Below are 26,943 nucleotides of genomic sequence, written 5' to 3' on the forward strand. Positions count from 1 at the left end.
GTTGCAGGGGCTTGGGGAAATATTATTACAATACCCAGTATTTAGTTAGACTTGGTTGAGTCTTGCGGAGTTCTGTCTACAGAACTGGTTAGACTACCAGCATTAGAGCTTGTTCAACAGTGCTTGTTGGCAGACATTGGGTCGGCAATTGAATGTTGCTCTACGAAGACGTTCTGCTAATGGGATTGCGAGGGGCATAATGTTACTAGATCTTTTGACAGCATATTCGTGGGGACATTACAATACCGCGGGTCTCGTTAAGCAGGTATTTGTTTATTTCCAAATTAAACGCAAGTTGGCGCAGGGTGCGCTGTTATGACAGTCCGTTGAAGATGACATCCTGTGATGCATGAGTGCCCGCAATTGTGGTGTTGAGGATTTCTGATAGTTGTGCTGAAGGTCATGGTTCGAATCCTGCTGAGCGCCGCTTTTTTCGAGGGCGGTGTGATGATAATTGCCTATCCTGGAACTGAGCTCTTGGCGCAGAAAAATTACTCCGCATCCTGGGAGTGGGACTAATATCTTAAGATCCACAGTATTTAAAGAGCTACCCGAGACCCCATAAAGTAATAGCTAAATTTATCTTAAGATATTCCTTATAAGATGTATTTTAGTTAGTATTTATTTTTAAATAATAACTTATTTATTTATTTATTTTAACTTAATTTAATGTAACTTGAGAATTTGTTTATTTTATTTTCCCTTTCCATTCCACAAAATAACACAACAACGAAGCTAGCTAACCACTATTCCTCTTCTTCTTGTCAGTCTTCTTCTTTCTCTTAATAGTAGCCTCTCGTTCAGACTCTGATTCTTCTGACGAGCTCTGCTGGCCATCGTTTCTAGGGGCTTCTTCTTCGCTGCTTGAGTCATCTGATGACTTAGAGATATTGTATTTTCTTCGTTTCTTGCAAGATCGCTTTGTCTTTGGCTCATCGTTTTCGCCTCGATTATGAGACACTTCCTGGCTCCAATCGTCTCTGCGGCGACCCTGCTGTTTCGCTCGGTCGGCTTGTCCCATCCCCAAGACGGATTTCAGGTAGTTGTCAAACTGGCTTGAAGCCTGCTCAACAGTATCAAAGTGCTTTGCGCGTAAAGTTGGAGCACGGTACTTCTTCTTTTCTTTCCTGTTGGCTTTGTTTATAGCCTCATTCTCGGCGAGCGCGACGGCAATGTGAAAGGCGTTGCGGATCTGTCTTCCGTTCCAACGAACGCGCTGGTGGTTTCCCTGGAAATGATCATACGCGAATTCTTCGATGCTAACGTTATCGATCTTCATCTTATCCCCCATACGTTTTTGGGTTCTCTGAATGTTGATTTTGAATATGTCCAGCGTGGATTTCTCATCCAAGGGCGGGTAGTAAAGGCTGACATGAACTCGAGACCGAAATGCTTCATCCATGCGACCGACTCGGTTTGTGGTAAGGAAGAGAATTCCTTTGTAGTACTCGAGAATACGAAGGAAGACTTTTTCAATGGTTAGCCGTAGCTACATTCGAGGTGAAAGTTAACAGACCTGAGACAAGACTGTTGTGCTTAACATCATTAGTTCTTTCACTCAGAAACACATCTGCCTTATTACGACATTAGCCAATGCTGAGTGTAATTATAAACACAGGGTTTACATACTTCATCAAGGAGAAGAACACATTCCCACTTCTGCGCTTGAACGAAAATTCGCTTCAGTCGAGTTTCAACTTGCTCGGCGGTAATACCGAGATCACCACAAGTAATCGGATAGAGAGGCTTTTGGCACAAGTCTGCTACACATTCTACATCTTATGTTAGTTTCGTAGTCACGTGGATAGGTAAGTCTAGTCCTACCGGCAGTCGAGGTCTTTCCAACACCGGGGGCACCATGGAGGAGTACGATAAGGCCTTTGCCTGTAGTTGGTGAAAGAAAGGTAGGTTAGTAAGAGAAGGCCTCAAGAAGGTAGAAATATGTACCCTTTCCGCGGATCAAATCTGCTTGCATCTCAGCCTCCGCAACTCCTAGGTTCTTGCTTCGAAAGTGTGACTGAACAAGAGAATAGACCATTTCCTTGTGGCCACCGGGCAGAACGAGGGATTTCCATGCCTCGCTCGTGGACTCGGGCAATTCAGTGATATTGTTGATGTCCACGACGGCTGGTAAGAGATGTTAGCAACAACAAGGAGAGGAAAAAGCGGCACTCTTAATCCATGCAACCTACCCCATTTTCGATCCTTGAGGACAAATGCGAAGAGTTGACGTGGAAGAAGAATTAAGTCATCTTCGGGGATATGGCGAGGGTCATCCGTCAGGTAACGAGTATCTGTCGTCAAAAACTCGTTTTTTGCGAGGTAATCTTCCAAAAAGGTGCGATCTAGGTCCAAGTCGTTGAAAATTTTATCATTTTCGCAGCACATGGATTCTTTGCAGCCACCTCGCGAAATCATGGTCACCTCGGCCTCGTTGGCATTGGGCAGAGTCGGTATGCCAAACTTTACTTGATATTTCTCCTTCCATCCATTGTCCTCCTCCTGGTTATCCCATAGGGCGGCGCGGAAGTCAATGATAATTTCGCTATCGATCTCCTCGGCTTCGTGTAAGTTAGGCCCGCGATATAGAACATGTCCGACATTGGATAGCTTGATGAAGGTTTTGCCGTTTCCAGAAAGCTTCTTTGACAACTCTTCTGGACCTTCAGCAAAGCTCATGGGGTATATGGGGAGCAACCTGATGTCTTGAAACCCGTTGTACTTCTGAATGCTGAAGGATTTAGCAATAGGGCCAAACTTGTCTCCATCAAACCCAACTTGGTAACACGTAATAATAAAATCGCTGGACTTTGCTGGAACCTTATATAAATTCATGCCAGTGGCTTCCTCATCGTTTTCCTTGTCCTCTGGTGGTGAGAGGTAGGGACGACCACCAGTAACATGCAGTACTCGGTAAGCCTCGATAGGCGTAGTGGCTGTGACAACTGTAACGCCAGCCTGGAAGATATGCCATAGATCAGAAAAAGCGATCTTCGTGGCTGTGGAGTCTGCAAAAGATCTGAGAGGAATGAGATCCTTGTTCATGAATTCAACAAGACAGGACAGCTGTCTGAAGGCTTGTTTTGTCCCATATTCATCCAAAAGCGAATTCCAAGCTTCCCCGTCATCGTTTGAGTATCGGCTGCCAATGGTCTGCGAAGGTTCTGGCCTGTTTGAACTTGTCGGCGGCTCTGCGCAGTCCCGAGAAAACTTCTTCTCTAGCTGTTGATGGAGGTTTCTGATCTGTCCGTCATACTTGACAAGAACTTTGAAAGGTTTTAGAAATACGATAGGACTGGCCAAATCGACTTCAAGGGCCTTCTCAAGAAGTAGCTTCAAAGAATTTCCGTTAATGCGGATTCGGTCTGGGATCGGGGAATACGCATCCCGGGGAGGTTGGCCTGTAGTTGTGGATTTAGATGGTTCGACCCGGGTCTTAGGATGAGCTGCGTTGGGATCGTCGAAGTCGCCAAAAATGAGTTGCTCTTCGAACGGAAAAGGCCTCATTCGGCGCCTAAAATGGACAAGATGCTGAGGATGCCTTCTTGCAACCTGGTCGGTCCAGACTTCGTGCGGAATCACGGGATTATCCATCAGTACGTCGATGACGTGCTTCTGGCTAGGCTCCTTATTTTCCTCGAAGTTTCTTTTGAATTCTGACCATGGTACTCTATTCAACGTTGAAATTGTGTCATTTGCCTCATCATCGTCATCTGAACCCTCGCCATCTGAACCCTCGCCATTATTATTGTCAGAGGAACTTCCTCCGGACGACGAGTGGCCATCCTCAGGTGACTGGCTCTCTAGCGAAAAAAGCCTGTAAGATGGTTAGTGTTAGCTACTAACAGAGTAAACCCATTACCTGTCTTCCAAAAGCCGGAAGTACGCCGTGATTACGAAAGAACGCTTTCTCGCTTGTCCAATTCTCCATTTGAGAGGCATTCTTGCTTCATATTCCTGGATCAGGTCTTGCGCACGGCCAACCCTCCTTGCGCTGCGGCTATACTGATTATGGGGATAGAAACTCCTATCTAGTTGTTCGAAAAATTCAAGAAATGCTTTATGAGCCTCCTTCGATCCCTCGAGAAGGTCATTGTCAATATTGTTTTCGATATCAGGCTGCTGTTGATTATCCTTCTTAGACGCATCATTTTCTGGACAGTGATTGGCTTCTTGATGCTCTTCTCCATTCCCTATCTCCACAGATGCTGTCACCTCTTCGGGCCCCTGTGGCAAGGTAGAAGTATTGGTCTCTCCTGAGATTTCTGTATCCGCAGACAATGGTAATGCTATACCCGCTCCTGCTTCCGCAGGGCTGGCGGTAAGCACATCACCGGGAGACGTAGACATGGTTGCTTGATCGGAGGCTGCCATCGGTAGATCCCTCCGTAAATAGTAATGTTTATGCCCAGTGAATAAAACCTGAACAATATGATCTTTTGTTTACTGTTAGCTAAAAGCATTACTTAGAACACCTTAAGTATCGCCGGATACCGGGTAAATGCAGCAAGCCTGAGCCGAGCCTGATTGCCAAGACTGCAGGTTGGTCATTCGGTCGGAACGAATGCATTATCGTCCCCCCCCAGCCAGGAAAGCCACTGAAGCAGAGATTGGTCAAACCCTGAACGGTAAACGAAATATTGGATGACTGCATTCAGCCATGCCAGGACAGAATACTTGCGCAAGTAACTATTCGCCTGTTCAGGCCAACGACTATCACATCAGGGCGGCCAGATTTCATTTGACCAGCGACGCGTTTCTAGTCAATTGGCTCTCCAAAACAGGGCGAGCACCTTGCAGTTAAAGGGGTGGTCAGCGAGTGTATTTGTGCCTGGGTTGGTCAGCCTAAAAGCTAATCCTAGGCTCGGGATCTCCGCCAGCCGCCTTATCTTTTCACTCCCAATGGGCGACTGTGTAAGTGGCCTCAATATTTATGCAAAGAACTTTTGAAACGGTTCGAACATGACTCACTGCCTGCATTCCGTCGATGACTGGATGGTCATCAATTTTGGTCGGTGGGTATCGTTTGCCGAGCCTGATGAGTCCCCCGAGAACGAAGTTTAGGAGGCTCAAAAATTCATTGTTGTCACTTTCCCCCCCTTAGCTCTCTCTCATTCCTACTTTCTATCCCTCAACCGAGATGGATACTGAAGCCAACGTCCCTGATAATGGGCGATTCCCCCCTGGGCCCGGATTGCCAGACCCTACCCTCGAGTCCCTCGAAGTGATCTGGTTATCCCTAGTCCCCGAGCTCCAAAACGATCAATCGTTTTATGACGAGGCTGTGGGGAAATTTGTCAACGAACAAAAAACTGCTGTTGAGTAAGAGCCATTTCAGCGCCGCTTTTGATGTTTGACTGACCATAATAAGGAATGCTAAGCAGAGAGCAACAGAGGAAAACAACAGCTTCATTAAAATATTGGAACGATGGGATAGTGTACAGGATGAAAAGGACGATGAGAAAAAGTCCAGATGGCCAAAACCATTCAGCAGAGACAATGACAAGTTGATGGCAGAAGTACGTGCAAATATATCCAAGCAGCACAACTGGGAGGATGTTCTGTCTGCTCTCCGTGAAGGCGAGAGTCACTACTCAAATCCTACCGGAATCAAGATCGTGCACAAGTGGTTTCGCAAGGCTACAGATAAGCCAGCCGCTATTGAACCTTATATCGACTTCATTCCCAGCGGCACGTACACGTCAATTATATGCACTGGCCTCATATTCATTTTACAGGTGAGGAAACCCTGCTGGAAACCCGTACGAGTATTACTCACCTCTTCTCCTGGACAGGCATGCGCCGCCGCCAAGAAATTCCGCGAGGAATCGTTCGACCTCATCAACAGGCTGCCTGACAGGATTGACTTAGTTAGCCAGTATTCAGAGCTGTATAAGGATGATTTTAGCCTTCAGGTAGCAGCATATGATCTCTATTACGAGATATTACATGCAATCGAGGGCCTGATCCACTGGCTGTTAAAAGACCATACCTGTAAGTCCTGATTCAATTATCGCGTTTCTTACTTGTGCTAAGTACAAGAAGTTGAATTCTTGAAAATCCTGGGACAGCAAACTTCTTATGACCCTTTGAAAGGGCGCCTGGAAGAGGTAGGGAAAAAGTCAGCCCGATTCGAGGAAGTCATCGGCCTTTGCAATACCAAGAAGCTAGCCGAAATTGGCAAAGGCGTAAATGGTATCCGACAAGATCTGACTGCGCTGAAAAACCAATTCTTGATATTTATGCGAGTTTCGTTCCGCAATGCCCAATGTGAGTATCTTTTCCTATCTTGATATTTCTTGCCCACTGACTGGTATAGGGTTTGAGCAGCTGTTCAAGGCCAAAAGCCAGACTGCAGATCTTAACCATCAAGATTCGCCGGTGGCTTACATTTCTAAGCATGAGTTGCTCTCTTTACTTCTCCCAAAGCCTTCATATAGTCCAGAACAATCACTTGTTGTGTCTCCCTTCGAATTGCCACTGGACCAGATTCTTCATGCTGGGTTCAGAATGGATGAATCAGAGCAGGCTCGAACGCGCTGGATGATGAACAACAGCCTATTGAGCAAGTGGTTCCAATCAACCAAGTCGCGAATGTTACTTGTCAATGGCAACCATTCGCTGGAACGGGTTGCTCCAACCTCTTTCTTTTGCTCCATGTTGGCCAAAAGCCTGAAAACAGTCGAGTCTATTGTTGTGTTGACTTATTTCTGTGGCCTCAGTACCCCTAGTGAGAGTGAGCCATACGACGACGCTGGACTACTCCGTGATCTCATAGGCCAGTTAGTCACACAATGGAGATTTGGTGACTTGACATGCCTTGACCAAAGGTTTGTAGGGAAGTTGAAGAAACAGAGCCCCGAAATACAACTCAAGACACAGCGACGTCTGCTCCATAGGCTGATTGCTGCACTGCCCCAGAAGACTCCAGTTTTCGTTTTCATCGACGGAATTAACTACATCGAAACTGAAGACTTTGTTAATGAGACTAAGAAGGCTATGGAGGGGCTCAGCCGGCTTGTTTATAATAAACGTGTAGGGGCGATGGTAAAGGTCTTTGTGACGAGTTCAACGAGAGCATGTGATGTAAATGAATACTTCGAGGACGATGAAGTAATAACAATTCCTGAGGATGCAGAAACAAACACTAATGGACTTATCGATGTACAGTTTAAGTCAGGTCTAGGGAGTCAGATTGTCAAAATCGGAAGATAAATATAGTATCTTAGATTTAAAAGCGTATCATCTCTTCAGGCAGGTATGAAGGTCCCGGGATAAGGTAGTGGGCCTGTATGTTACCGAGGTGTAGCTTGCTAAGCACCCAGGAGTAGACTTGAGCGTAGTCCGGGTTGTCTGGGATATTGTACTTGTTGTAGAGCTGCCCGTTACTTGCCATCAAGTACCGCGCTGCCACTATATCTGCGTAGGCAGGGAGGCGGGATGATATGTGTGGCGAGAAGCGTGAGAGGCTGATATAGTCCTGTGCCTGACAATCTGCCAGTCGGCGTGATGCCACCGGTTCACATTAAAGGCTGTGGATGAACTACCTTCACTGTGATATAATGCGCTGATTGAGGCCCTAGACAAGATCTAACATGCCTGCTGCCATCTCGGCTCGCGACTAAAACCCGCCCAGTCCGGAGTGGGCTTCTTTTTTGCTACTGTGAGAGCTTAGTCATAAAGGGGTTACGAACGTGAGCGAGGGCGGCGGAAAAAGCTACGTCGCCCATAGCCAGACTCTCACTGAACTTCCAGGCATTGGTGTACGTCAGGCCCATGAGTGCGAGGGCACAATACAGATCAGTGTAGAAGTTGCTGTGGGTGAAGCCCCCTTGAAGTGGATGGGGCACGAGAGTCAGCGTGAAGGGTCCTCGGGTGATGGAAGCCGTCGCTTCGCCAGTGACCGTACAATGCTATATAATAGTATAGCTGTCCGTTCCACGTCATGTAATCAGGGCTTGCATCCTCTCCTCCTCAGGATCCGACTCCTATTCTCTGGCTGTTAGCGTCTTTTCCTCCAGCAATGCACCTAGCTGTAGTACCGTGAGCTTGCTACTAAGACTTACCAAGGCATCAAATGAGCTAGTGAAGTTCGTGGACAGTAGACGGGTTTCGCAAATCTCGTGCCCGCATACAGAGGCCATAGGTATCACTATGCTTTCTTTTCACATAGGGAGGCAGCTTGGCCATGACTTTCTTTACTTTTTCCGGTTCAATATTGATAACAACCAGAAGGCCACAAACATCTTGGTTTCTCACTACCTGGGTGGCGATACATATAGCAAGGTTAAGGAGAGGATTTATAATTAGATAAAATACCTCCTAAGCAATAACAACTCAGTACCTATAGTAAGGTTTAGTCATCGGGGCGCTACATCTTTAAACCCAGACAAGATATAAAAGTATATAAAGCCTATATTTATTATTAGCAGTTCGGGCAGTGAAAACACACATAATCATCTACGTACCCAGTAATTACCTCTATGCCCCTCTTCTCCCAGCACTGACAGAGTAAATACTTGCTAATATGGTGATACTATTTTAGATGAAGATGGTCACTCACCTGAACACCAGATATATATACAATATTACTCCTAAAACCCTGCTAAGGACCCATTTCTCTTAACGAAGTGGCTAACCTTTCTTAGGAGTGCATAGTTTAACATTCCTAAATAAATATAACCCAAGATCAAGGAATTCTACTACCGCATGCTCAAGGGAATATATACAGCGTAAGAACAGGCCATAATCCATCAAAGCAAGTAACACAACAATCTAATTCCGCTATAGGATATTACTTATAGTCTTACTTCTGAGTTAAAAGGGGAACTTCCAAATAACTATAACCTTACTGATACTTAAAGGGGGGTAATTTGCGCATGGCTAACCAAGTCCACAGTCCCTGAGATAAGTCATTCCGATGAGCATTATATTAGCTAGCCCGTTCTATATATGTTCACTTAGATGCTTAGTGGGCTAGACACTGAGCCGAGTACAGATCCAAATAATCCCTCTTGTAATGTGGTGGCTTACGTATGTGAAGGTAGAAGGATAGAGAATAGTCACTGAAATTATATAATGGACTCGCCATACGCACAGGAGATTCCCACACAGTTTTTTAAAGGGGGTTTTAGGAACCGGGACAGTAATAGATACTGATCTTACGGGAGGTACCTCTCTCAGTTTCTTACATCCAGCTAGGATACTATTTTACTATTAACCAGTAGTGATAATAAAAGCGAAGTTAATAGCAGCGATAAAGGCGGAAACTAGAAGCTAATTCCCACTATTATTCACTCACCAGCAGCACCCGGACCATTAAAAAAAGTCTTTCAGGATGCGTTTGCGTCCATGTATATCAATAGCTTTATTCTAGTGCCAGAATGTCTTCCCAAGGACGGCGCCCTGATGCCCAACGCCACGATCCCGACCGACAGCCTGCTTAACTTCTTTGTACTATCTTCAGCTCAGCTACTTACCACCACCGCTGGCTTTACCATTAGAAACAGTCATGACAGTGCCCCTGGTAAAGGTAGATATCTTATAAGACTGGCTTCATAACATATTCCGGCGTGCCCCTCAGTCCATCACAGTGCATTTTTAGCCCACAAAATAGCCGTTCAATGGGTCAGCGTGCGCTAATATAGACCTCTCAGTGGCCCTGGATAAGCATCTTAGCTTCTAGGTAAACTCCTACACAGCGATAGATATCCTCAGGCTAACTCAGGCAAACATTAACGCCATAATCTCTCATTCACTAGTGTTCCTAATAGGCATCGCTTTTAACCCAAAGAAGTTAGGTATGAGCTGCAAATGAGTGTCTGTTATTATGCAAAAAGCTAGTAGTGATGTCTAGACCTTATTAGATGTTACTCATCTCGCGGGCATTGAACACCCTATTACTAAGCACCTCGGCCCTCTGTCGCTCTAGCCATATACTAAAGGGCGTAATATACTCTAGTACACAGAAAATTCCCCGTGTTAATATCATCTTCCGGCTCAATCTCAAGCTTAGCAGTGTTTCTTTCTCAGCCAATATATCATTTGGCCGGGATGAGGTGACGCTGTGTCTCCAGGGGGATAAGAGAATAGATAGGAGTTTTACGCTTATTAATGCAGTAGATTGGGTAGGGAAAACTCTTTGTTTACAGGGCATGGATAAGTGTGACTCTCCTAGGATAAGGGAAAGAGTTTCTCAAGGCTGTGAAGCCCAGAGTGTTAGGGGTCAGGTTTACATTCAGAGTGGATAGTGGTTTAGGGGGTAATTTAACGTATAGCAGCAACCATGTAAGTGGAGTTCAGTGCTGGGAAGACACATGCTCATCATAGTCTCGTGTTCTATCTGACCTTTGCTTATACGCCTCATGGCGGAGCTTCCTTTCGGGGTAACCTTTAGAACCGAGAAATCTATATCGGGTCTATCACACACTAGGGCATTAGAGGGTTGTTGAGGTCGTGTTCCTCTATCAAGGAGAGCACAGCAATAAAAAAGATACACAGTGAAAAGAGATGAAAGAGGAACAGGAGATAGATGTGTTAAATTCGTCTACTTGCTGACTGTCTGCCATTCACGTTGCGCAGAGCACTCTACTGCAAACCCAAAGACCCTCGCATACCATCCTTGCGCCCACAAACTCAGCTCCATGCAGTGGGGTGCTCCAAGGACGAAGCTGCCATCAACCCGAAGGCTACTTGAGAATGATTCAGTAAATACTTGCAATCTCTCCTTCGAGACAATAAAGAATGGTTCCTGCTCTGCTAAAGCGTACATGACGGGAACTTGAATATGTGCCGCCCATTTTTCCTTCCAGCTGGGAAGCCAGGATTCGGGCAAACTCTGAATTTCAGCCAATGGTATTGGTGCATCAAGCTGCTCCGTAAGCTTGAGGATGCTGGGGTCCACGGTATTTGAGCGAAACATAGTGGCATCTTTCTCCTTGGGAGAATTCAATGCGTGGCCCATGGGGTCAAGCGACATCTTGAGAAAGTTTTCCATCATATGAGGCTGCCAGATATCGCCCAGGCCGGAATAAATAATTCCACTTAGTACATAAGAGGGACTTTCGTCCTTGGCATGCATAGCTGCTGTCGCTATGGTAAACATACTGCCAAGGCTATGACCAAAGAGCACAATGCAGTTGCATTCACTGGGGACCCCATATTCAGCCCAGAGTGCAGGTAGAATATATTTGTGTAGTCGAACACTCGTCTCCATCACAAAGTCGGAATCAGCTGGAACAGGGAGGAACGAAGTTGATTCTCCATAGCATGGACGATCGATTGACACAAACGGAACACCATAGGCATTGGCCGAGATAGCCGCGGTATGTTTAGAGTCGGCGTCGAAATAGTGGCAATCGTAGCCGCCACCATGGAGGGCAACAATTAAAGGACGAGAGCTGAGGGGAGACTCGGAACGAGCAGGTAAGCAGTGAATGCCTGTGACTTTTTCTCCATGTTGGAGGGAGATGGTAAAGTGTTCCATAATCTAGAACCAGGGGTAGAATGTGGTATGACGCGAAGGAAGAATGAATATGTTTTAAGCAAAAATGAGCAAAATACGTAAATTACTGCTATTTTATAGCATTTATTCCGCTACTGTGGGACGAGACAATTAGAGTAAATCGTATCCACTGCTAATTACCACTACTCTAAAGTGTCGGTGATAACTATAAACTCCGCGAAACTCCACAAGCAACATCGCCACTTCGTACCGAGAAAGGAACCTCCCGGGTGACCAAGTCATTGTAATGGGTCAAAATGGCTAGATTAACAATGATGATCGAGCAATACCACCTACCCCCACTTATTGGACTACCAAAATTTCGATTTTCCATACAAAATCCGGATTTTTAATGACACTGCATTTAAAACTAGCTGTCACAAGCGCTACTGCTCCACCACAGACATCAATGGCCTCATTGAAATCATCATAAGCGCTTAGTAAGTGACCGAGCCCATTGGTAAGTGCTTTGCCGGATGACCAATGACTGCTAGACATCAGACATCTGGCCAAGGTCCTTATGCAGACCGAATGTGAAAGGGACATAAATAGAGAAAGCCATCGGAGTCAACTGGATACCATCGTAGTCTAAACCGTAGAAAATGCCTACTATTCGGTCTCTTATGAGTAATGGGACTGTCGCGAGAAGTGTTTCCTATCGTTGGTTACCAGGATGAATAGGATCAGACTTGCTTATCGTTGATACAAGCCTAACCTAGCGGTATATATGGTTCAGCTTTTTACAAGCATCGTTTGTTGGCGGTGACTACTACTAATTGACTCATTGGTGAGTTTTGTGTATTTTCTCGTCGTCTTCCTGCTTCTCTAGTTTCAGATCCAGATTTTACAGTCTACTCAATTTTGGAGCCTGGGAGCCGCTGGAGTCTGTCGAGAAATGGATGGCCGCTGGGTAACCAAGAAAAAACGGTGAACAAGTGGCCCCCAGCATCGCCAATCAACGAGAGGTTAGCTACACGGTGTAGACATAATATATTGGGAGATTTACTTCCCGGATCGCTGGATGTCGCTAGCGAAGACCTCCCCTTGTCGCTGTGGGGCCCACTTTCAAAAGATTCGTCCAAAATCTCAGAGCGGGATAAAGGTTCGCAACGCAATGGAGCTTGCACCTTTCATACTCCTTTTTCATCATGACGTTGCATAGTGGTTGTAGACTGTGCTTAGCTTGTGTAGGAATATAATGCTACAACCGCCATCAACGGATGTCTTACTTCACGGTTCAAGGAACGCAGTGAAAAGATTGCTGAAAAGACATCCCGATGTCTATCATTCGTCGCAGGCCATGCTAGGTATACTAAGAGCTAGGCACCGCAGTTGGACCTACTGTCTGCAGTGCTGTGCTGCCAGCACAAGTGCAACGCCGCCTTTCTTTTCCAAAGGGCCTGAAACAGAGATCTGACGGAACTGGGAACGCCCAGAATACGCTGTGATATCTTCAACTGAGTTCGACTTAGTTAAATGATACAGAGAGGTCAAAGACTACCTCTGCATTGGTTGCGCCAATGACCGCCGCCTTGTTCGGAATATCGAGACACTCAGGCCATTCTTCTCATCTCTCACTATAATTACACTCAAGTATACGGTCACCAGAAGATACTCACGACAGTTCGGACGTTCTGACCGATCCAAATATCTATGGGATATGGCCAATCAGCCCCGATGCGGCGCCGATAGCCAACTCAACCCTTTAACGTCTTCCATCGTACTGGATCGTAATAGCAAATTAGGAATCAGCCAAAGACGACCAGCAAGAATGATAACACATTTATAGCCAATTGCGAACTGTTTGGCCGTATCTTGAAGCATGGCATTGGAAAGGTTGCTCCTCGAGGTCTGCCAATGGCTGAGGCTGGCTGTGCGGGAAGTATCATTGGCATACCTACATATTTCTTATGCGTGAATTCAACTTCCTGACAATTGACCTGCTGTGTACTAGTCTAAAATCGGTATTTGTAGGAAGGCATGTACATGCCGAGTAGGAAATGAGTTAGAACTTACTCCTCCGCTGGATAAAATGAAAGAGCCGGACTAAAGCAGGGCCGCCGGACCAGGGCAAGAGCAGGTGTAACTTGGTGACCAGCGGCAACAACAACGACAACGGAAGGGGTAGGGGCAGAGGGGTTGGGAGCAGCATTCTTGGGGCAGGCCGTAGGCTCCGTAAAACTGCCAAAATGAGGGTTATGGCCAAGACACTTGACACAATTGTGGATGCAGTCGCTTGGGCTAAGTTCAGTATAGGTAGCATGGGCCGCGCTGCATTCGTCAACGTATTTGTTAGCCGTAATGACAATTCCGAGGGCGCCGATCAGTAGCCCGAACCCGACGGAGTGGTTCATTTGTAAGTGATAGGTGCAGTGGGTGATTGAAGGTTTTAGATAGAATAGGTGGTGGGGACAATAGATATATTTTCTCCTATTTTTGTATCTGGCTATATTAGCATATAGTGGCCTCCCTTGTCCAGAGATGTCTTATCTAACCCGGCAGAGCTCTTGTCAAAGATGCCTCTAGGCTTTCAGGTGTAACAGTTGACCGGATCGTTGATTTTGGTATTTCCTGAATCCTACGAAAAATACTCTGTAGCTATAATGCGAGATCGTAAAGATGGCGATAATTCCTTACCTTGAGGCAATTTTATAGTGTTGTTGTGCGCAAGAGAGTGATGTGAGTGATGTGGAAAAGCAGTATTGAAAGCGTGGCCCAAATCGAGCTAGGTCAGGTTGCCCTATAGTCAGGGGATGTGATGTGGTTTAATTAACTTTCTGAATGAAGCTGAACCTTGACCCCAGATTTGGTTCTATTCAGAATCCAACAAACACCATTACAAGACTAGGAAAAGTTCTTTGGTGTTATAAAAGCAGAAAGTGAATTAGGGAGGGTGCAGATACATACAAATATGAAGTAAAAAAGGCTGTGTTGATTCTAGTTGACCTAGGTTTTGATATTTTTACCGTCATTAATAACAAGTCTATAACACTACTCTGATTTTTATTCAGTGATAGGCGCTTATGTCCATTCAATATCTCCTCTTGTTCCATATATAATTCATTTTTTCCCTAGTTTTACTTCAAACGGTGTAATGTTCTGAATGTGTATTCACATGGGTACCCTCCCCTTGCTTTTTATGAACTGGTGAAGCTATTTTCTTTTCTCGGGCCTTCCAGGTCCTTGGGTACACAAATTGACCAATTGAACAACCACCTTATTATCAAGCATCTTCAAGGTCCTCTTCTTGACTAGCAAGGGTCCTCTCTATTCGCCTTGCATCTGGACGCAAGATTCTGTACATCCTCGAGACCACAGGGATTGGAAGTAGTGCATCATTCTCATCACCGCCTCTTCCTCTGCATACTTTAATAAATTGAAGTTGGCGACCTGCTATGTACCAAACAAATTTGGCATGTGTATGATGCCTCTTAAAGGTGAGACTGGCTTTTAGAAGATCCCAAGATCCTAAATCTCTCGAGCGACACACCCCATTATCGAGTGAGGATGCCACCAGAGATGCAACTAGCGACTCACTTTGAAAAGTCGGTAAGATGTCCTTCCACCGTTCATGGACAGGGACGACCTTGGTAAGGTAGTGTTTTTTGCCAGACATCGTCTTCACCCAATAGTTCTTACATGCATCTATTTCATGAAAGAGACTTGACCGGAAGTCTTTGAACCATGTGGAAGATGGATCCAGTCGTGATGTTATCTGATTTGCTTGGTTCTCAAAATCGTTCCAATAGCTGACAAGGTCTGAATCAAACGTGGTAAGCACCGGCTTATCATATCCAATGCCAGAATCTGTTCGGTAATTAGAAAACTCTCTAATCCCATCATGTATCCGCTGGTGTATTGCAAGCTTGAGGTAATCGATAATATGGTTCGAGGTAGCTAAAGCTGTAAAGTCGTCGGTTTTATAAGCTGGAGCTTTCAGGAACAATTTGCCACCACACTGCTCTTCCTTGATGCGACACCAGATGTTCTCGTCAAATTCGAATCCGCTTTTCTCTTGGTCCACAAGCGCACTTAATAGCATGCTCAGTTTGACGACGGTCTCATTTCCGATACTGCCCTCATGATAAGCTAGGCTTTCCTTATACCCTGTGCAGGTGCCCATGTAAGAGGGACTGAGATGAAAGTCGAAGGCTTCTTCCAGAAACATGTCCAGATAGTGAGGCTTGCCGTATCGGGATGCTAGACTGCCTAGCGTCTGAGTGTTGGGCTGGAAGTACTCCTTGAAAGTGTGCGGCGACGGCACATCAGTACTCTTGAAATTGTCGACTATATCTGGGTCCCAGCAAACCCAGGCCTTATCTCCGTCATAATCGCCTCCGGAGAGCTTATTTGCTAGTGGCTCATCACCTAAGGAAGAGAATACGATGACATTTTTGAAGTGTCGTAGCTCTGGCTTGAACACAGCCTTTACCTTTTGAATATCACTTGGTAGATGTGCTGGGCAGCGACCAACGAGCACGTCAAATCCACCAAGGTCATCAAGGGTCTGTTGCCCATCATCAAATGCTGGTGAAAAGCACAGCTGGACTTCATTTGGTGCCAGAACCCTCTGGAAGTCGATAGCCATCAGTGCGGAAGTTGACTTGGCAATCCTGATATGAAGTTTGGTTTCCATCTGTTCCCAACGTTTTTTTTGATGACTGAACATCAAGGAATTTAGGAATTCGAGCCTCCTTGGTTCGAAACCGCCATCAGCAAGAAAACTCATCGTCTTGGGCCAGTCTGCAGGCAAACCTCCCACAAACCATGATGTGCTATCTTGGCTGTCAACAAATGTGGGGGAGGAAGTTTCATGGATCCATTTTCGAAAGGCTTCTGGTATTTCCATGGCTGCTTTGGCATTGCCCAGGTCGTTACGAATGTGCTTATCTATGCGTTCGCAAAGAGTTGTGCGCATGAGTTTTCGATCAATTGCTCGCTCTTCCAAGATTGGAATGAATTGAAGGTTTAAAAAGGCTGGTCCCCTATAAGAAGAAACGGAAACCACCTCCAAGATTCGGTGGGCGGGATCAGACCAGTTGCATTCCCATTTTCGCTGCGATGGATATATCTCGATCCAGCGCTCGTCTGGGGGATAAGGAGTTGAATCCATCATCCAGAGCCCTTTAGCGCCACCAATCCTAGCTTGAATAGCTGTTGGGAGAAAGTCCAGCCCCATGATATCCCGCACCTCACTCAAAAGCAAGTGAGAAATTCTTCCGATGCCATCGTTCATGGGAGTTCCATTTGGAGATTCAATATCTGTATGTATGTGCCGAATAGAGTTTTCCATAAGCATCACAGTAGGGGTTGTTTTGCTTAGGCCTGCAAACATGATCTGGTGTATTAGCAATGATATCAGTAGAAAACATACAAAGGGCATGGTGATGCTACCTAATGAAATTCGATGAAAGAGCTTAATATAAGGTTGATCTGCGTTGGAGTCCAGCTGTAAAAGCCAGTCCAGTACATCATACCTGTCGCAAAATGAATCAACTGACGTCAAAGCTGACGGATGATTGATCTGACTAGCTCTAGCAGACATAGTAGAGCCAATGTTGAGTCCTACCACGTGCTCTCCGAACAAAACAACGCGCTTGCCGGTTATCTTGGGTGCAACTGAGCTGGATTTCCCTTTTTTTGATCTTATTTCCTCGATGTAACAAGCTACCCATGTCTGAGACAGAAATGGATGATGCTCTTGGACTAGCCACCTGGCTAGTGCTCTCCTTTCGTCTTTGTTTTTGAGGATTGTCGCGCATCCATCGTCAAAGAGCAGCTGAAGTTCTATAAAACGATTAGAACCAAATTTTCGGCGAAGTCTGGAGCTTTTTCCAAGCACAGGTATTTCAAGCTCCAGCTTTGGTTTTCTGTCAGGATTGCAAAAACGTAGATTGGCCTTATACTCTACAGCTCTTTCCTCGTTGGGATTTTGTCCATGGCCTTGGTCCCATACTTCTCTATTGCACTTTGCTGGGAAAGCCTTATCACGGAAACAGTTGTGCTGTTTCAGGTCTTTCCAGAAGACGTCTTGATCTTTCCATTGTGAGAGATACTTCAGGGGTACATCTTCTGGGCTCAAAGAACAATGGTATGCAATACGGCAAACTTCCCACTTGGCTATCATCGGCGCGTTCTTCATCCCTGAGGGGCATTTCGCTGGCTCATGATTAGTGTACGTGTATACCACAGCCGAATAATAAAGGAGAGGCGTACGCCATGTGAAAACAAAAGGTTCTGTCGGCATAATTCCCTCGGAGGTTTTGTGATCTTCTTCTACAGGACGATGATCTCTTATCTCGCAGTTCCGCATTACCGAAGACCTAGTGAGCTGACCATATTTGGGATTGGCTGTAGTGTTCCGTGTTTCTGTCTGACTGTAATCTATGAAAAGCTCCTCCATTGCATCTATGAGTGAAGATGATGGAGACATGTCTTCGTCGAAGCTTCTCGGAAGTGGTGACTCGTGAGAGTATGCATAATCTCGATCACCATCATCCGGGATAGATATTTCAAGATGAAAGGAACGCTGATGGTCCTCATTCAAGCGTATTTTGTCAACACTCTGTTGGGTCTTGTATGGATTCGAAGAGGACGTTGAGCTGTGAACAGGAATTCTATCGATAACAGCTAGTGCCTCTATCCGTTTCTTGCGCGCTTCCATTTTCTGGACGGAGTTTGAGAATGAAAACAAATTATTCCTTGTGCATTGGTGTTATAAACGTTTACTATTATATCGATATATTGAAAGAAGTAGGGGGGAAGATTCTTCTGTTAATATACTAGGCAATTATGCTCCATCCCCTCACGGAAGCTACCTCCACTGCGTTTCTGGTGGGCCTCCCGCAGCATGAGTCGTATGATCCTTTCGCCAATACACTTCCAATAAACGCGGCTCCAACATCTGGGTGGCCAATAATTAATTACGTACTAAAATTCCTTGTTCAGCTTACTACAGGCATGACGTAGGAGGAAGCGGGGTCGTTGCTACAATAAGTGACATGATCAGGACAATCTATTGAAATCCTGAGGGACGGCAAGGCTGAATGCCGGGAACAGGGAAAATTTGTATGCATTAGCAATAACGATGGGCAGTTTTATAATCACATTTTCGCGCCATGTTTTCCCCGAACGGTGATCTCGAGCGGACGTACTATTGAGAAGTTGAGCATATTTAACCTGTCGAGAGACATCATCTCCTCCGCGTTCACAGTATAAAGTATCAATGGTAGCGCTGAAGCAGTGAGCGAGCTGGTCTGATCTGATTGATTTGGTGCGAAGACAATCCGGAATTCCGTGAGTATATATTCCGTGTCTCGGATAATTGTGTAAGTTTTCAACGATCTTTAGTTGGGGAGAAAGACCTATGCGGCAGGCAGGTGTACCTACCAGTAGCCCAAGGATATCCCGGCCGGAATGTTGCCCATGTGGTTTGGATGCTGATAGATGGTGTGACTTCATGCTAAAGGCAGAAGACCTGCATCTGGGGCGAGTTAACACCCGACACTTGAATCCAGGCAGTTGAGCGCTGTAGCTATTGATATTGGTCCTTTTCCGAATCCCGATATTCCCTTCTTCCGAAGCACACGACCCATTCGGCTCAACAGCAGCTGGATCTGCTACTACATCCTTCCTGTGAAGTTCACATGTCCGAAGTAACGGCATCAACAAAGCGACAGACATTCCACTACAGTCTCTACAGCAGCATCGGTTGGAAATGCGTCGTACGGTACTCCGACTCTCGGTGATGGCTACTCCTTTCACTGCAGTCACAACCCCAGCTTGACACTATAATCACCATCCCTGGCCCGTGGGGAAGAGCAATAGAGGCTTCTGAGCAGATCGCGTTATGTGGAACCAGTAACTCTCTTTCTTAACGTTGAAGCTCTTTCGCTAATGTGACCGAAGCCGGTTCGATACCCTCTTGATCAAATCAGCGCTTACTGGCATGGTAATAGTATAAAGGACCTTCACGGCTAGTTTCCACTCTATGGCTACTCTTGCAGCAAGTATCATTGCAATGCTTATTTTTCTTCAAGGCCAGAACAGCCTCGGCGTTCTGGCTGTTGGAACCACAGTGGTGAGAAACGGCGTTACATATCGCGTGCAAACGCTGCGCGCCATCATTGGGCGACTCATGGGCGCTCAAATGTTAATTCACATCATTCCGACGTTTCTATTCGTCATCGATCACATTCATCTGAGCATGGCAGGCAATATGCATCGGAAGAATCTTACATAACTTGGATCATTTTCTATCCGCCCCCCAATCCAGCAAACGGAATAATAATCATGCCGGCGACTTATTACCCCGCTACTGCAAACATTCCGAAATCCTCGACCATCAGAATACAAATCCACACACAACCCAGTATCATGGCCTCCTTCACAAGACCTGCCTCAAACCTTATCGAATTACTAAGTGATAAGTCGCAGAGCCCGAACTTGACCATAGTAGATACAGTTCTTTTTCACCTCGGCATCGCAGATATATACTCATTGCACGCATCATGCCGATCTCTGCGCTGGTTGGTGGATTACATGACGGAGTCACCATGCCTGCTCAACATCACGAGGCAATTGCAAGCTTTTGTCAACGACCCGATGCGCTTCCGAAAGGAGCTTGGAGAACATGACGGGCTCATTGCAGGAGACTTTGTCCGCAACTTCTTCGAATTTCATCGTTGGGAAGTTAGCTCTCTGCTTCTATATATTAAACGGGGACCCAAATGCCAGGGTTTTATTAAGTATCTGCTTGCCCATGAAGGATACAGAGCCGACTCGGAACAAAAAATATTCCGCCGTGACAATACCCCGGATCTGTATATTGTCATCATGGCTACGCCCGATTCTCCCATCGTGGAAATCATCAACAAAGCTCTTACGACGGCTGGTTTGAATGTTATATCTTGGAATAAAGCCTACTCCCTGCTTCCAGTTCCAACCGTGGTATTTCACAAGTTTTACCATCTCAAACCCTTCGACAATGCCCTTGGCAAATCACTCCGGGAACGGGCCAAATGGGGTTGGACGACAAGGGACATGCTTTGGCCTGATTTGACAACTCGACTCATTTCTCGCAAGGAATGTCATCAGATTGGCGGACCAAGCTCTTTAATCATCAAACTTGGAAATGAACCACCAGGAGACTACACTCCTGACCATGTCCTCGAGGGGAGCGTCTATTCCGTGGTATGGAAGTTGATGGATACTGATCGGCACTTATCTGTTACTATGCAGCCCGGGCCTGTTTCCTGTGCACTTCGTTATGCATACGCAAATGGCGAAATCGGTCGTGGGTGCAAAGACTGGGAAAGATTCTTGTGCGACCGGTTAGACCGTTGGACTTATGTCGAGATAGCCAAGATGGACCGTGATCAACAGCCACAGGGGTTCTACCATATGGCACCAGGGAATTATCGCGTCCGTATTCCTGCCGGATACCAACTGCCCGAAACGTGGGACTATGCAGACGACCAGATAATTCCGTGGTTTCAAGAATGGGAGGGAAGTTGGACAATGAATAACCAGTACTATGGAAGATGATTTATAAGCTCTTATTAGATATTTAAAGATTATAAGTTGAGGAACTAATAAATCTAGAATACTGATGCTTATATTTAGTAAACTTGTTATAAGTTATCCTTTAAATACTAATATATTATAGGATCTTAAACCTTTAGGCTAGAAGACTCCCCTTTAATAGTGTATAAGTAGAAATGTCTTTTACAACATTAATTAAGATAATACGAAGCCCGCATAACCTATTAATGGCGCCACAGTATATCGGTACCCCCATGGAGCTACGCGAGTAGCGCCTCTTGCTTAACAATTCTAGACGCTGGAGCTGGAGAAGACTTGATGGGCCACTTAACAATATTGCCTTCCAACTTTGGGCTCCGAGGTATCTGAGCCACTGAATCCCATAGCTAGGCTTTCTGGTCACCCAGCTTAATTCGGAAATGAGTAGCGTGTGGGTGGAGAGCCAACGGCCATGCAGGTGAAGTTCGGCAAATGCGACAGACTGCAGATAAGCAGGCTGAAGATAGGTCTCATGGTGGTGGTGCTTTCCATCGTGCTTGCGGTTAACCGTTATCAACTACTCACGAAAGCCTGTCGATAGCTGATTCAGAACATTCATTAGAAGTCAGGTAGACAGTCCGCTTCTCAAGCCTGAACGAAACTCCGGTGGGAACTGGATGGGGCTAAACTGTTTCGCCGGTCTTGGTCCTCTAAGGAGCCGGGAAGCTATCTATTGACAAGGTGTTATGTAATGACTTGAAGTAGGTTATGTTTCAAGTCAGCCATCAAGTATTTGTATTTTGGAGGTGTCGGTAGAGTGGCCAAGGCCTTCTACGCAGTGTGCGACTTACATATATCCAGTATATCGTTCCCTCGCAGTTTCTTTCCTGGATGTCGTAGCTCATCAAGCATATCGGGAAGCCCGAGTATGACACGCAGAAAGCTTTATTATCCGTATGTACTATGTAGATATAGCCTCCTTCTATCAGAGACTCTAGTTGTGCCCTAGTGAGCTCTTGATTAATAATCTCTCCTCCTGAATATAGTGCTTATTCTATCCAATCTAGACACAGTCGATCTATTAGTATGATCCGTTTATGATCTGTTCGGTAGGCTGGAGCATAGTCCGACAGCCCGCAGTGGAGGCAATAATGGAGCAAGATGTTTCCGGATCTCATAATCAATTGTTATACGGCGGTAGGGAGGTAGAGTGGTTGTTTTTCATCAAACCACTCCACGATGTCTTTAGGTAAATCGACTATAAGTCTCTAAGGAAGTAGAAGAGCTATATGCGGTAGACTGAAAAGCTTTTTAGTCAGAGGTGTTTCCCGCCTTGTAAATTTATCTGAGCAGGTCTAGGTATCCAGCAGCTTTGCGCAAGAGCAAAGAACTTTAGCCTCGAGCTGCGACACCTCCCACAGAATCCAAAGAAAGCATTTAGCTTCTAGAGATTCGCTAAGAAAGTCGTTTGTGCCAGCCACTCGAGAGACAAACTGATCCAGAAGTCGTGTGTTATCCTGTGACCAAACAGCAAGAAGCACGCTATTAGTCAACGCTAGAAGCAATAAAGTAACGAATCTTGATAAAGCTTGATTGCTTCGAGCGTGCCAGAAACGGGTGTTAATCAATGCCGCGGCCTTTGCAAATGGAAGATCCTCAGAGTCGAGAACCTGCTTCATACGTTGGAGACCTTGTGCAGTTTTTCTTAGCCGGAACTTGGCCACCTCTTTCATAAGGTTCTGAGAAAAGTCAGGCCATTGTGAAGTGCAAAGTGTCACTCTGCGAAAATGCCTTATTTTAGGTCTTCTTGCCCTTGCTTGCCTTGGTGGAATGGGGCCAATTTGTGTGATCCTGTTGCGTACTAATTCCCCTAGGCTTCTACCTTGGTCCCCTGGCCCCAGAAAGCGAAACATGAACGGCGCCCTACCACTTGACTTTATGTTATTAAGAGCAGCTTGAGTGAGGGGATCGGGCTGGCCGCTATATGAGTCATGAAAGCGAAGCCACAAACTATACCTCCTGTTGGTACTAGTACTATATCAGATTTCATTAGTTCTTGACTTGTTTGCACTATCTCAACGTACCATTCCAGGGTTTGACCCTGAAAATTTACGATTCTCTTATACTAATATGCCAGATACTCTATATCATAACTTTCCAATTTTAGAAAGATGGCACTCATTAAGATAAGCTCTCGACGCTTGATCACATCTTGAATAGGCCTGATGCCAGGACTATTACACAGAATCTCAGAATCAGAGCCACTTCTATGCAAAAGGTAGCAGTGGCTTCGGATAATTTCATATCTACGATAACCCAGAGGGAAGATTCATAGAAGGATTTCATATAGTGCCTAGATAGCAGAGTTATTTATACGCCACCAAGAGACATGATAAATTACATACCTCCCAAGAGACGGCAGAAAAGAAGTGAAACCTATGAAAGACACCGAATGGATCCTCAAGATTAAAACTGTTCCTCATAAAGAAATATTCCATGAAAGGCTTTCTAGCAGAGCTATTGATATCAAAGTAAGCTTCCCAGACACTAGTCACATACTATTCAGAGGATAACTAACTTTAGGAAAAATTGCTGCTTTATGGTAATAATATTCAACTGAGATACAAGGTCCTATCGGATTTGCTCAAGTTTTTTTTTGAGTGGAGAGGCCACCTGATCTTATAAAGACAGCCTCGTATATTCGTTTCACGATGTCGGCCGAGGAAAGGGCGGAGATTTCTGATTTTTTCACGAAACTCGCTCAGTAGTTGGTTGATTGCTCTTGATTCTCGACGAAACAGATTCTTATGTTGTGAGTCATGAGAGAAAGATGAAATAAATCTACTCGGCTTCTCGAGATCGTAGCGTACTCTTTCGAAACGCTCAAATTCGTCAACTGCCTCCGCATGGAGAAGCGAGGTGACTTTCCAGATGCCTTTGCCAGTGACAACTCTCCGACGCCGACCCCAAATGACATATTTGACGTTGCACTCAAAAGTCTTAGGATTTGTGAATTGCGGGAAGATAAACTCCGGTTGATTCATTTAATCAGAACCAAGGCCCAGCTTATGAGGATGGCGATATAAGCACTTATACGTTTCACACTTGTATTGCCTGTCGTCCGGCCACAGTGCTCTTTTCTGTAATGGTGTGCTGTAGTTTGGTATCCTTTGAGCTTATGTAATTATGCGTTAGCGCGTAGCAGAACGAAGTAGCCCTTCTTCAGGTGTAATAATTTAGTTGGCCGCTAAAAGTTTTATGTATGGCCAAAGCGCGTTTCTGGTGCTGCATCATAGACGAAAAGGGAGTATTGCAATATCAGTCAATCTTTGCCGGAGTAGCCGCTCTAGGCGCAGAAAGTTGACTTGGATTGGCATAACTGCAGAGGGCTGGGTCGCTGCAACCTGTGGATTGTTTTCCATGGGGGTTGAAAATATGCAGCCAAGTCCATTTTCATCTATGCCTAATGCGGCCGCGCAACCAATAGTCACGCTTTGAGAATATCACGTCCTTTGTCAATCAGGACTTGCTTCAACGAACAGTCGTGGACATGCCCCCAGGGGTACATGTCAAGCAACGTAATCGGCTTATTGTCAAATAAATCTTGGACAGAAAAGTACCGCTCGGAGAGCCCGTACATGTAGGCATTGTATAAGTAGGTCCAAGAAGAATAATTCTCTCGCGGGCTATAGGCCTTAAAGCGGGGTAAGAAGATGTAGTCTTGTGCGGCCTATCTGGCAAACTAGTTGCCTTGTTTTCAGGCCAGATCGTTTAGAGCAGATAGTAGCTTGCGAACTACGCAGTTGCGCATAAATCTTGTTGCAATACGCGTAGCCGAATTAACTGACATCATGAGGCATAAAACTGGAGGTAGAGTTGCCCAAATACCACTTTGTTCTTCTGTCTATTACACCATGATTTAATACAGTATGGAACCACTAATAGGTCTCATGTCGGGCCTTAAAGACGACAGCAATGGTAGCAGTTCTCTAGCCATCCCCTCTTTCAATTTTATCCTACCTAGCCGACTGAATACTCCCTTACCCCTTGGTGAGACCTCATATCTGGGGTCAGCAGGCTTACTAGATAAGTCCGTCAGTCATAAGCTGAGCCTCAATGACCCAATATGGTCTCTATACTTAACTATAGATAACAGTAAGCAGCTAGAAGCTTTTAACAGTTCTGGCTTTCCTGCAGGAGTATTAGGACCTTTATTAATACTACCAGAAATCAAGTCACTAAAACAGCAGTTAAGAGGCGCTATATGCTAATACGCCTATAAAAAGTCTAGAGGCTTTCTTCTTTTAGATAAATTAAATAAAATAGTTATAGAAGACTCTATATCTATTATACTTAGAGAATATATATTGCATTTATTGTATAATAATGCATAGTTCTATGTAAAGATAATATACCTAAGATTGCAGCGAAATTACAGAGAACTATCCTTCTGATATATCTTTGCCATATTAATATTAATTTAGTAACTATAAGAGGTCTTTACTTTTATAGAAAATAATATCACGGATCTTAACCTGCCCCTTGTTAAGGTTTAGGGAGAATATAAGGGTTGATATAAACTAAGATAAAAGTTCTAGCCTGATAGACCTTTAGAAGGTCTTAATAAGCGGTTACCCTTCTTAATAGACTTATTTAAAGGGTGCTAGTGGATGATGATGTTGCCTTTTGTCTCGTGGGAGAATAAGCGGGCTATCTGCACCTATTTCCTTGCCGACTAAACTATCCTCCCTTTTATTAAGGATTCTTCTCGTAATATTAATATAGAGGATAATAAGGATTTCTAATGAGGCTATGGATCCATCTTTAAAGTTAAGATCCACCTAGTGCACCATAACTTCTATTATATTGCTATATTTATAAGACTCTGACTGCACTGACTAAGATTTGCTAATTAGTATCCTGCAGGAAGCTTATAATTCTGACTCTGCCTTTGCGGTTAAGCGCCTTTATTCTTATAGTTATAAAATATTTTAAAGAGAGGTAGATACCTTTAAGCGGTTAAGCGGTTAAAAATATATAGTTTTGCTTCTTACTATATTTAAATATAAGAATAGCTATTATCTTTTATTCCTATAAGTAAATATAAACCTACAAAGATATTAGGCTATATTTCCCAACCTATCTATTAATTGCCGTTATGGGCTCTAGGTAGCTAAATAGTGTAAATGTATAGCTAAGGGGTTAAGTATTATCTATAAGCCTCTGCCTAACCAGAGTGATAACTATGCCTATAAAGCTGCCTTATAGCTATACTACCGGTAATTATAGTTATTATAGTCTTATGGCAGATATAGGGATATTAAATAAGAAAATATCCTTTGGTTTTATAACGGGCCTAATACTAATATTAAAGTCTTAGAGATTGCTAATTTTGGATTTATATGCTTTTATAATAGAAGATCCTAATCTAATGTTTCTCCTGCTGGCATAGGAAACTCTTTAATATATTGCGCTCTAGAATTTAACATGCCTAATAGACTCTTATTAAGGTCTTATGATATATAGGCGTTGGGGTGTGTTTATCTTGAGTTCCTTATGTGGTATTTGATAGGTTGGGAGGGCATTATGGAGTTTTTCGCCTTAAGAGAATATAAGTAAAATAACCTCGAAGCTGATAATACTTATTTTAAGCTTACTAGGGCTCTAGAAACCGGTAATATATATAGCAAGGTTAAGCCTGAGGTAGTATATATAAGTATTAACTTAAAATTATTAATGCTTCCCCTTCTCTCCTGATATCTAATAGTAGGTAGTATTACTTTATTAATATTAGGCTTATTTGCTGTTTTTTCACGATTTTCTCGACATCATTAAAAACAGCATGCTAGTTGTTAAAACAGATAGTGAAGTTCTGGTCTGCAGAGTAATAGCTGCCGAGGTAAAGTAAAGCCTGGTTT

General features: G+C 44.7%; 7 protein-coding genes across 7 annotated transcripts; 2 read left to right on the top strand and 5 right to left on the bottom strand.

Annotated features, from left to right (window-relative positions):
- Positions 1 to 739: 739 nt before the first annotated feature.
- On the bottom strand, positions 740 to 4,350 carry FOIG_16279 (uncharacterized protein; the record flags this gene model as incomplete). Its single annotated transcript, XM_031217713.1, has 7 exons — positions 740 to 1,467; positions 1,517 to 1,574; positions 1,630 to 1,772; positions 1,825 to 1,884; positions 1,948 to 2,127; positions 2,193 to 3,817; positions 3,863 to 4,350. The coding sequence occupies 7 exons, from the start codon at positions 4,348 to 4,350 to the stop codon at positions 740 to 742; spliced, it is 3,282 nt and encodes a 1,093-aa protein (XP_031052577.1).
- A 790-nt stretch (positions 4,351 to 5,140) lies between these two features.
- FOIG_16280 (uncharacterized protein) lies at positions 5,141 to 7,215 on the top strand (the record flags this gene model as incomplete). Its single annotated transcript, XM_031217714.1, has 4 exons — positions 5,141 to 5,322; positions 5,372 to 5,994; positions 6,037 to 6,270; positions 6,320 to 7,215. 4 exons carry the CDS (start codon positions 5,141 to 5,143, stop codon positions 7,213 to 7,215), a joined length of 1,935 nt encoding a protein of 644 aa, XP_031052578.1.
- Positions 7,216 to 10,546: 3,331 nt separating this feature from the next.
- On the bottom strand, positions 10,547 to 11,485 carry FOIG_16281 (uncharacterized protein; the record flags this gene model as incomplete). Its single annotated transcript, XM_031217715.1, has 1 exon — positions 10,547 to 11,485. One exon carries the CDS (start codon positions 11,483 to 11,485, stop codon positions 10,547 to 10,549), a length of 939 nt encoding a protein of 312 aa, XP_031052579.1.
- Positions 11,486 to 13,286: 1,801 nt separating this feature from the next.
- On the bottom strand, positions 13,287 to 13,857 carry FOIG_16282 (uncharacterized protein; the record flags this gene model as incomplete). Its single annotated transcript, XM_031217716.1, has 2 exons — positions 13,287 to 13,374; positions 13,520 to 13,857. The coding sequence occupies 2 exons, from the start codon at positions 13,855 to 13,857 to the stop codon at positions 13,287 to 13,289; spliced, it is 426 nt and encodes a 141-aa protein (XP_031052580.1).
- A 1,357-nt stretch (positions 13,858 to 15,214) lies between these two features.
- Positions 15,215 to 18,167, bottom strand: FOIG_16283 (uncharacterized protein; the record flags this gene model as incomplete). The annotated part of the gene is made up of 3 exons (XM_031217717.1): positions 15,215 to 15,262; positions 15,285 to 16,841; positions 16,878 to 18,167. 3 exons carry the CDS (start codon positions 18,165 to 18,167, stop codon positions 15,215 to 15,217), a joined length of 2,895 nt encoding a protein of 964 aa, XP_031052581.1.
- Positions 18,168 to 19,879: 1,712 nt separating this feature from the next.
- FOIG_16284 (uncharacterized protein) lies at positions 19,880 to 21,049 on the top strand (the record flags this gene model as incomplete). Its single annotated transcript, XM_031217718.1, has 1 exon — positions 19,880 to 21,049. The coding sequence occupies one exon, from the start codon at positions 19,880 to 19,882 to the stop codon at positions 21,047 to 21,049; it is 1,170 nt and encodes a 389-aa protein (XP_031052582.1).
- Positions 21,050 to 22,380: 1,331 nt separating this feature from the next.
- On the bottom strand, positions 22,381 to 22,758 carry FOIG_16285 (uncharacterized protein; the record flags this gene model as incomplete). The annotated part of the gene is made up of 1 exon (XM_031217719.1): positions 22,381 to 22,758. One exon carries the CDS (start codon positions 22,756 to 22,758, stop codon positions 22,381 to 22,383), a length of 378 nt encoding a protein of 125 aa, XP_031052583.1.
- Between the last annotated feature and the right edge of the window lie 4,185 nt (positions 22,759 to 26,943).

This window comes from Fusarium odoratissimum (genome assembly GCF_000260195.1).
Source record: "Fusarium odoratissimum NRRL 54006 unplaced genomic scaffold supercont1.73, whole genome shotgun sequence".
In the NCBI taxonomy this organism is placed as follows: Eukaryota; Fungi; Ascomycota; class Sordariomycetes; order Hypocreales; family Nectriaceae; genus Fusarium; species Fusarium odoratissimum.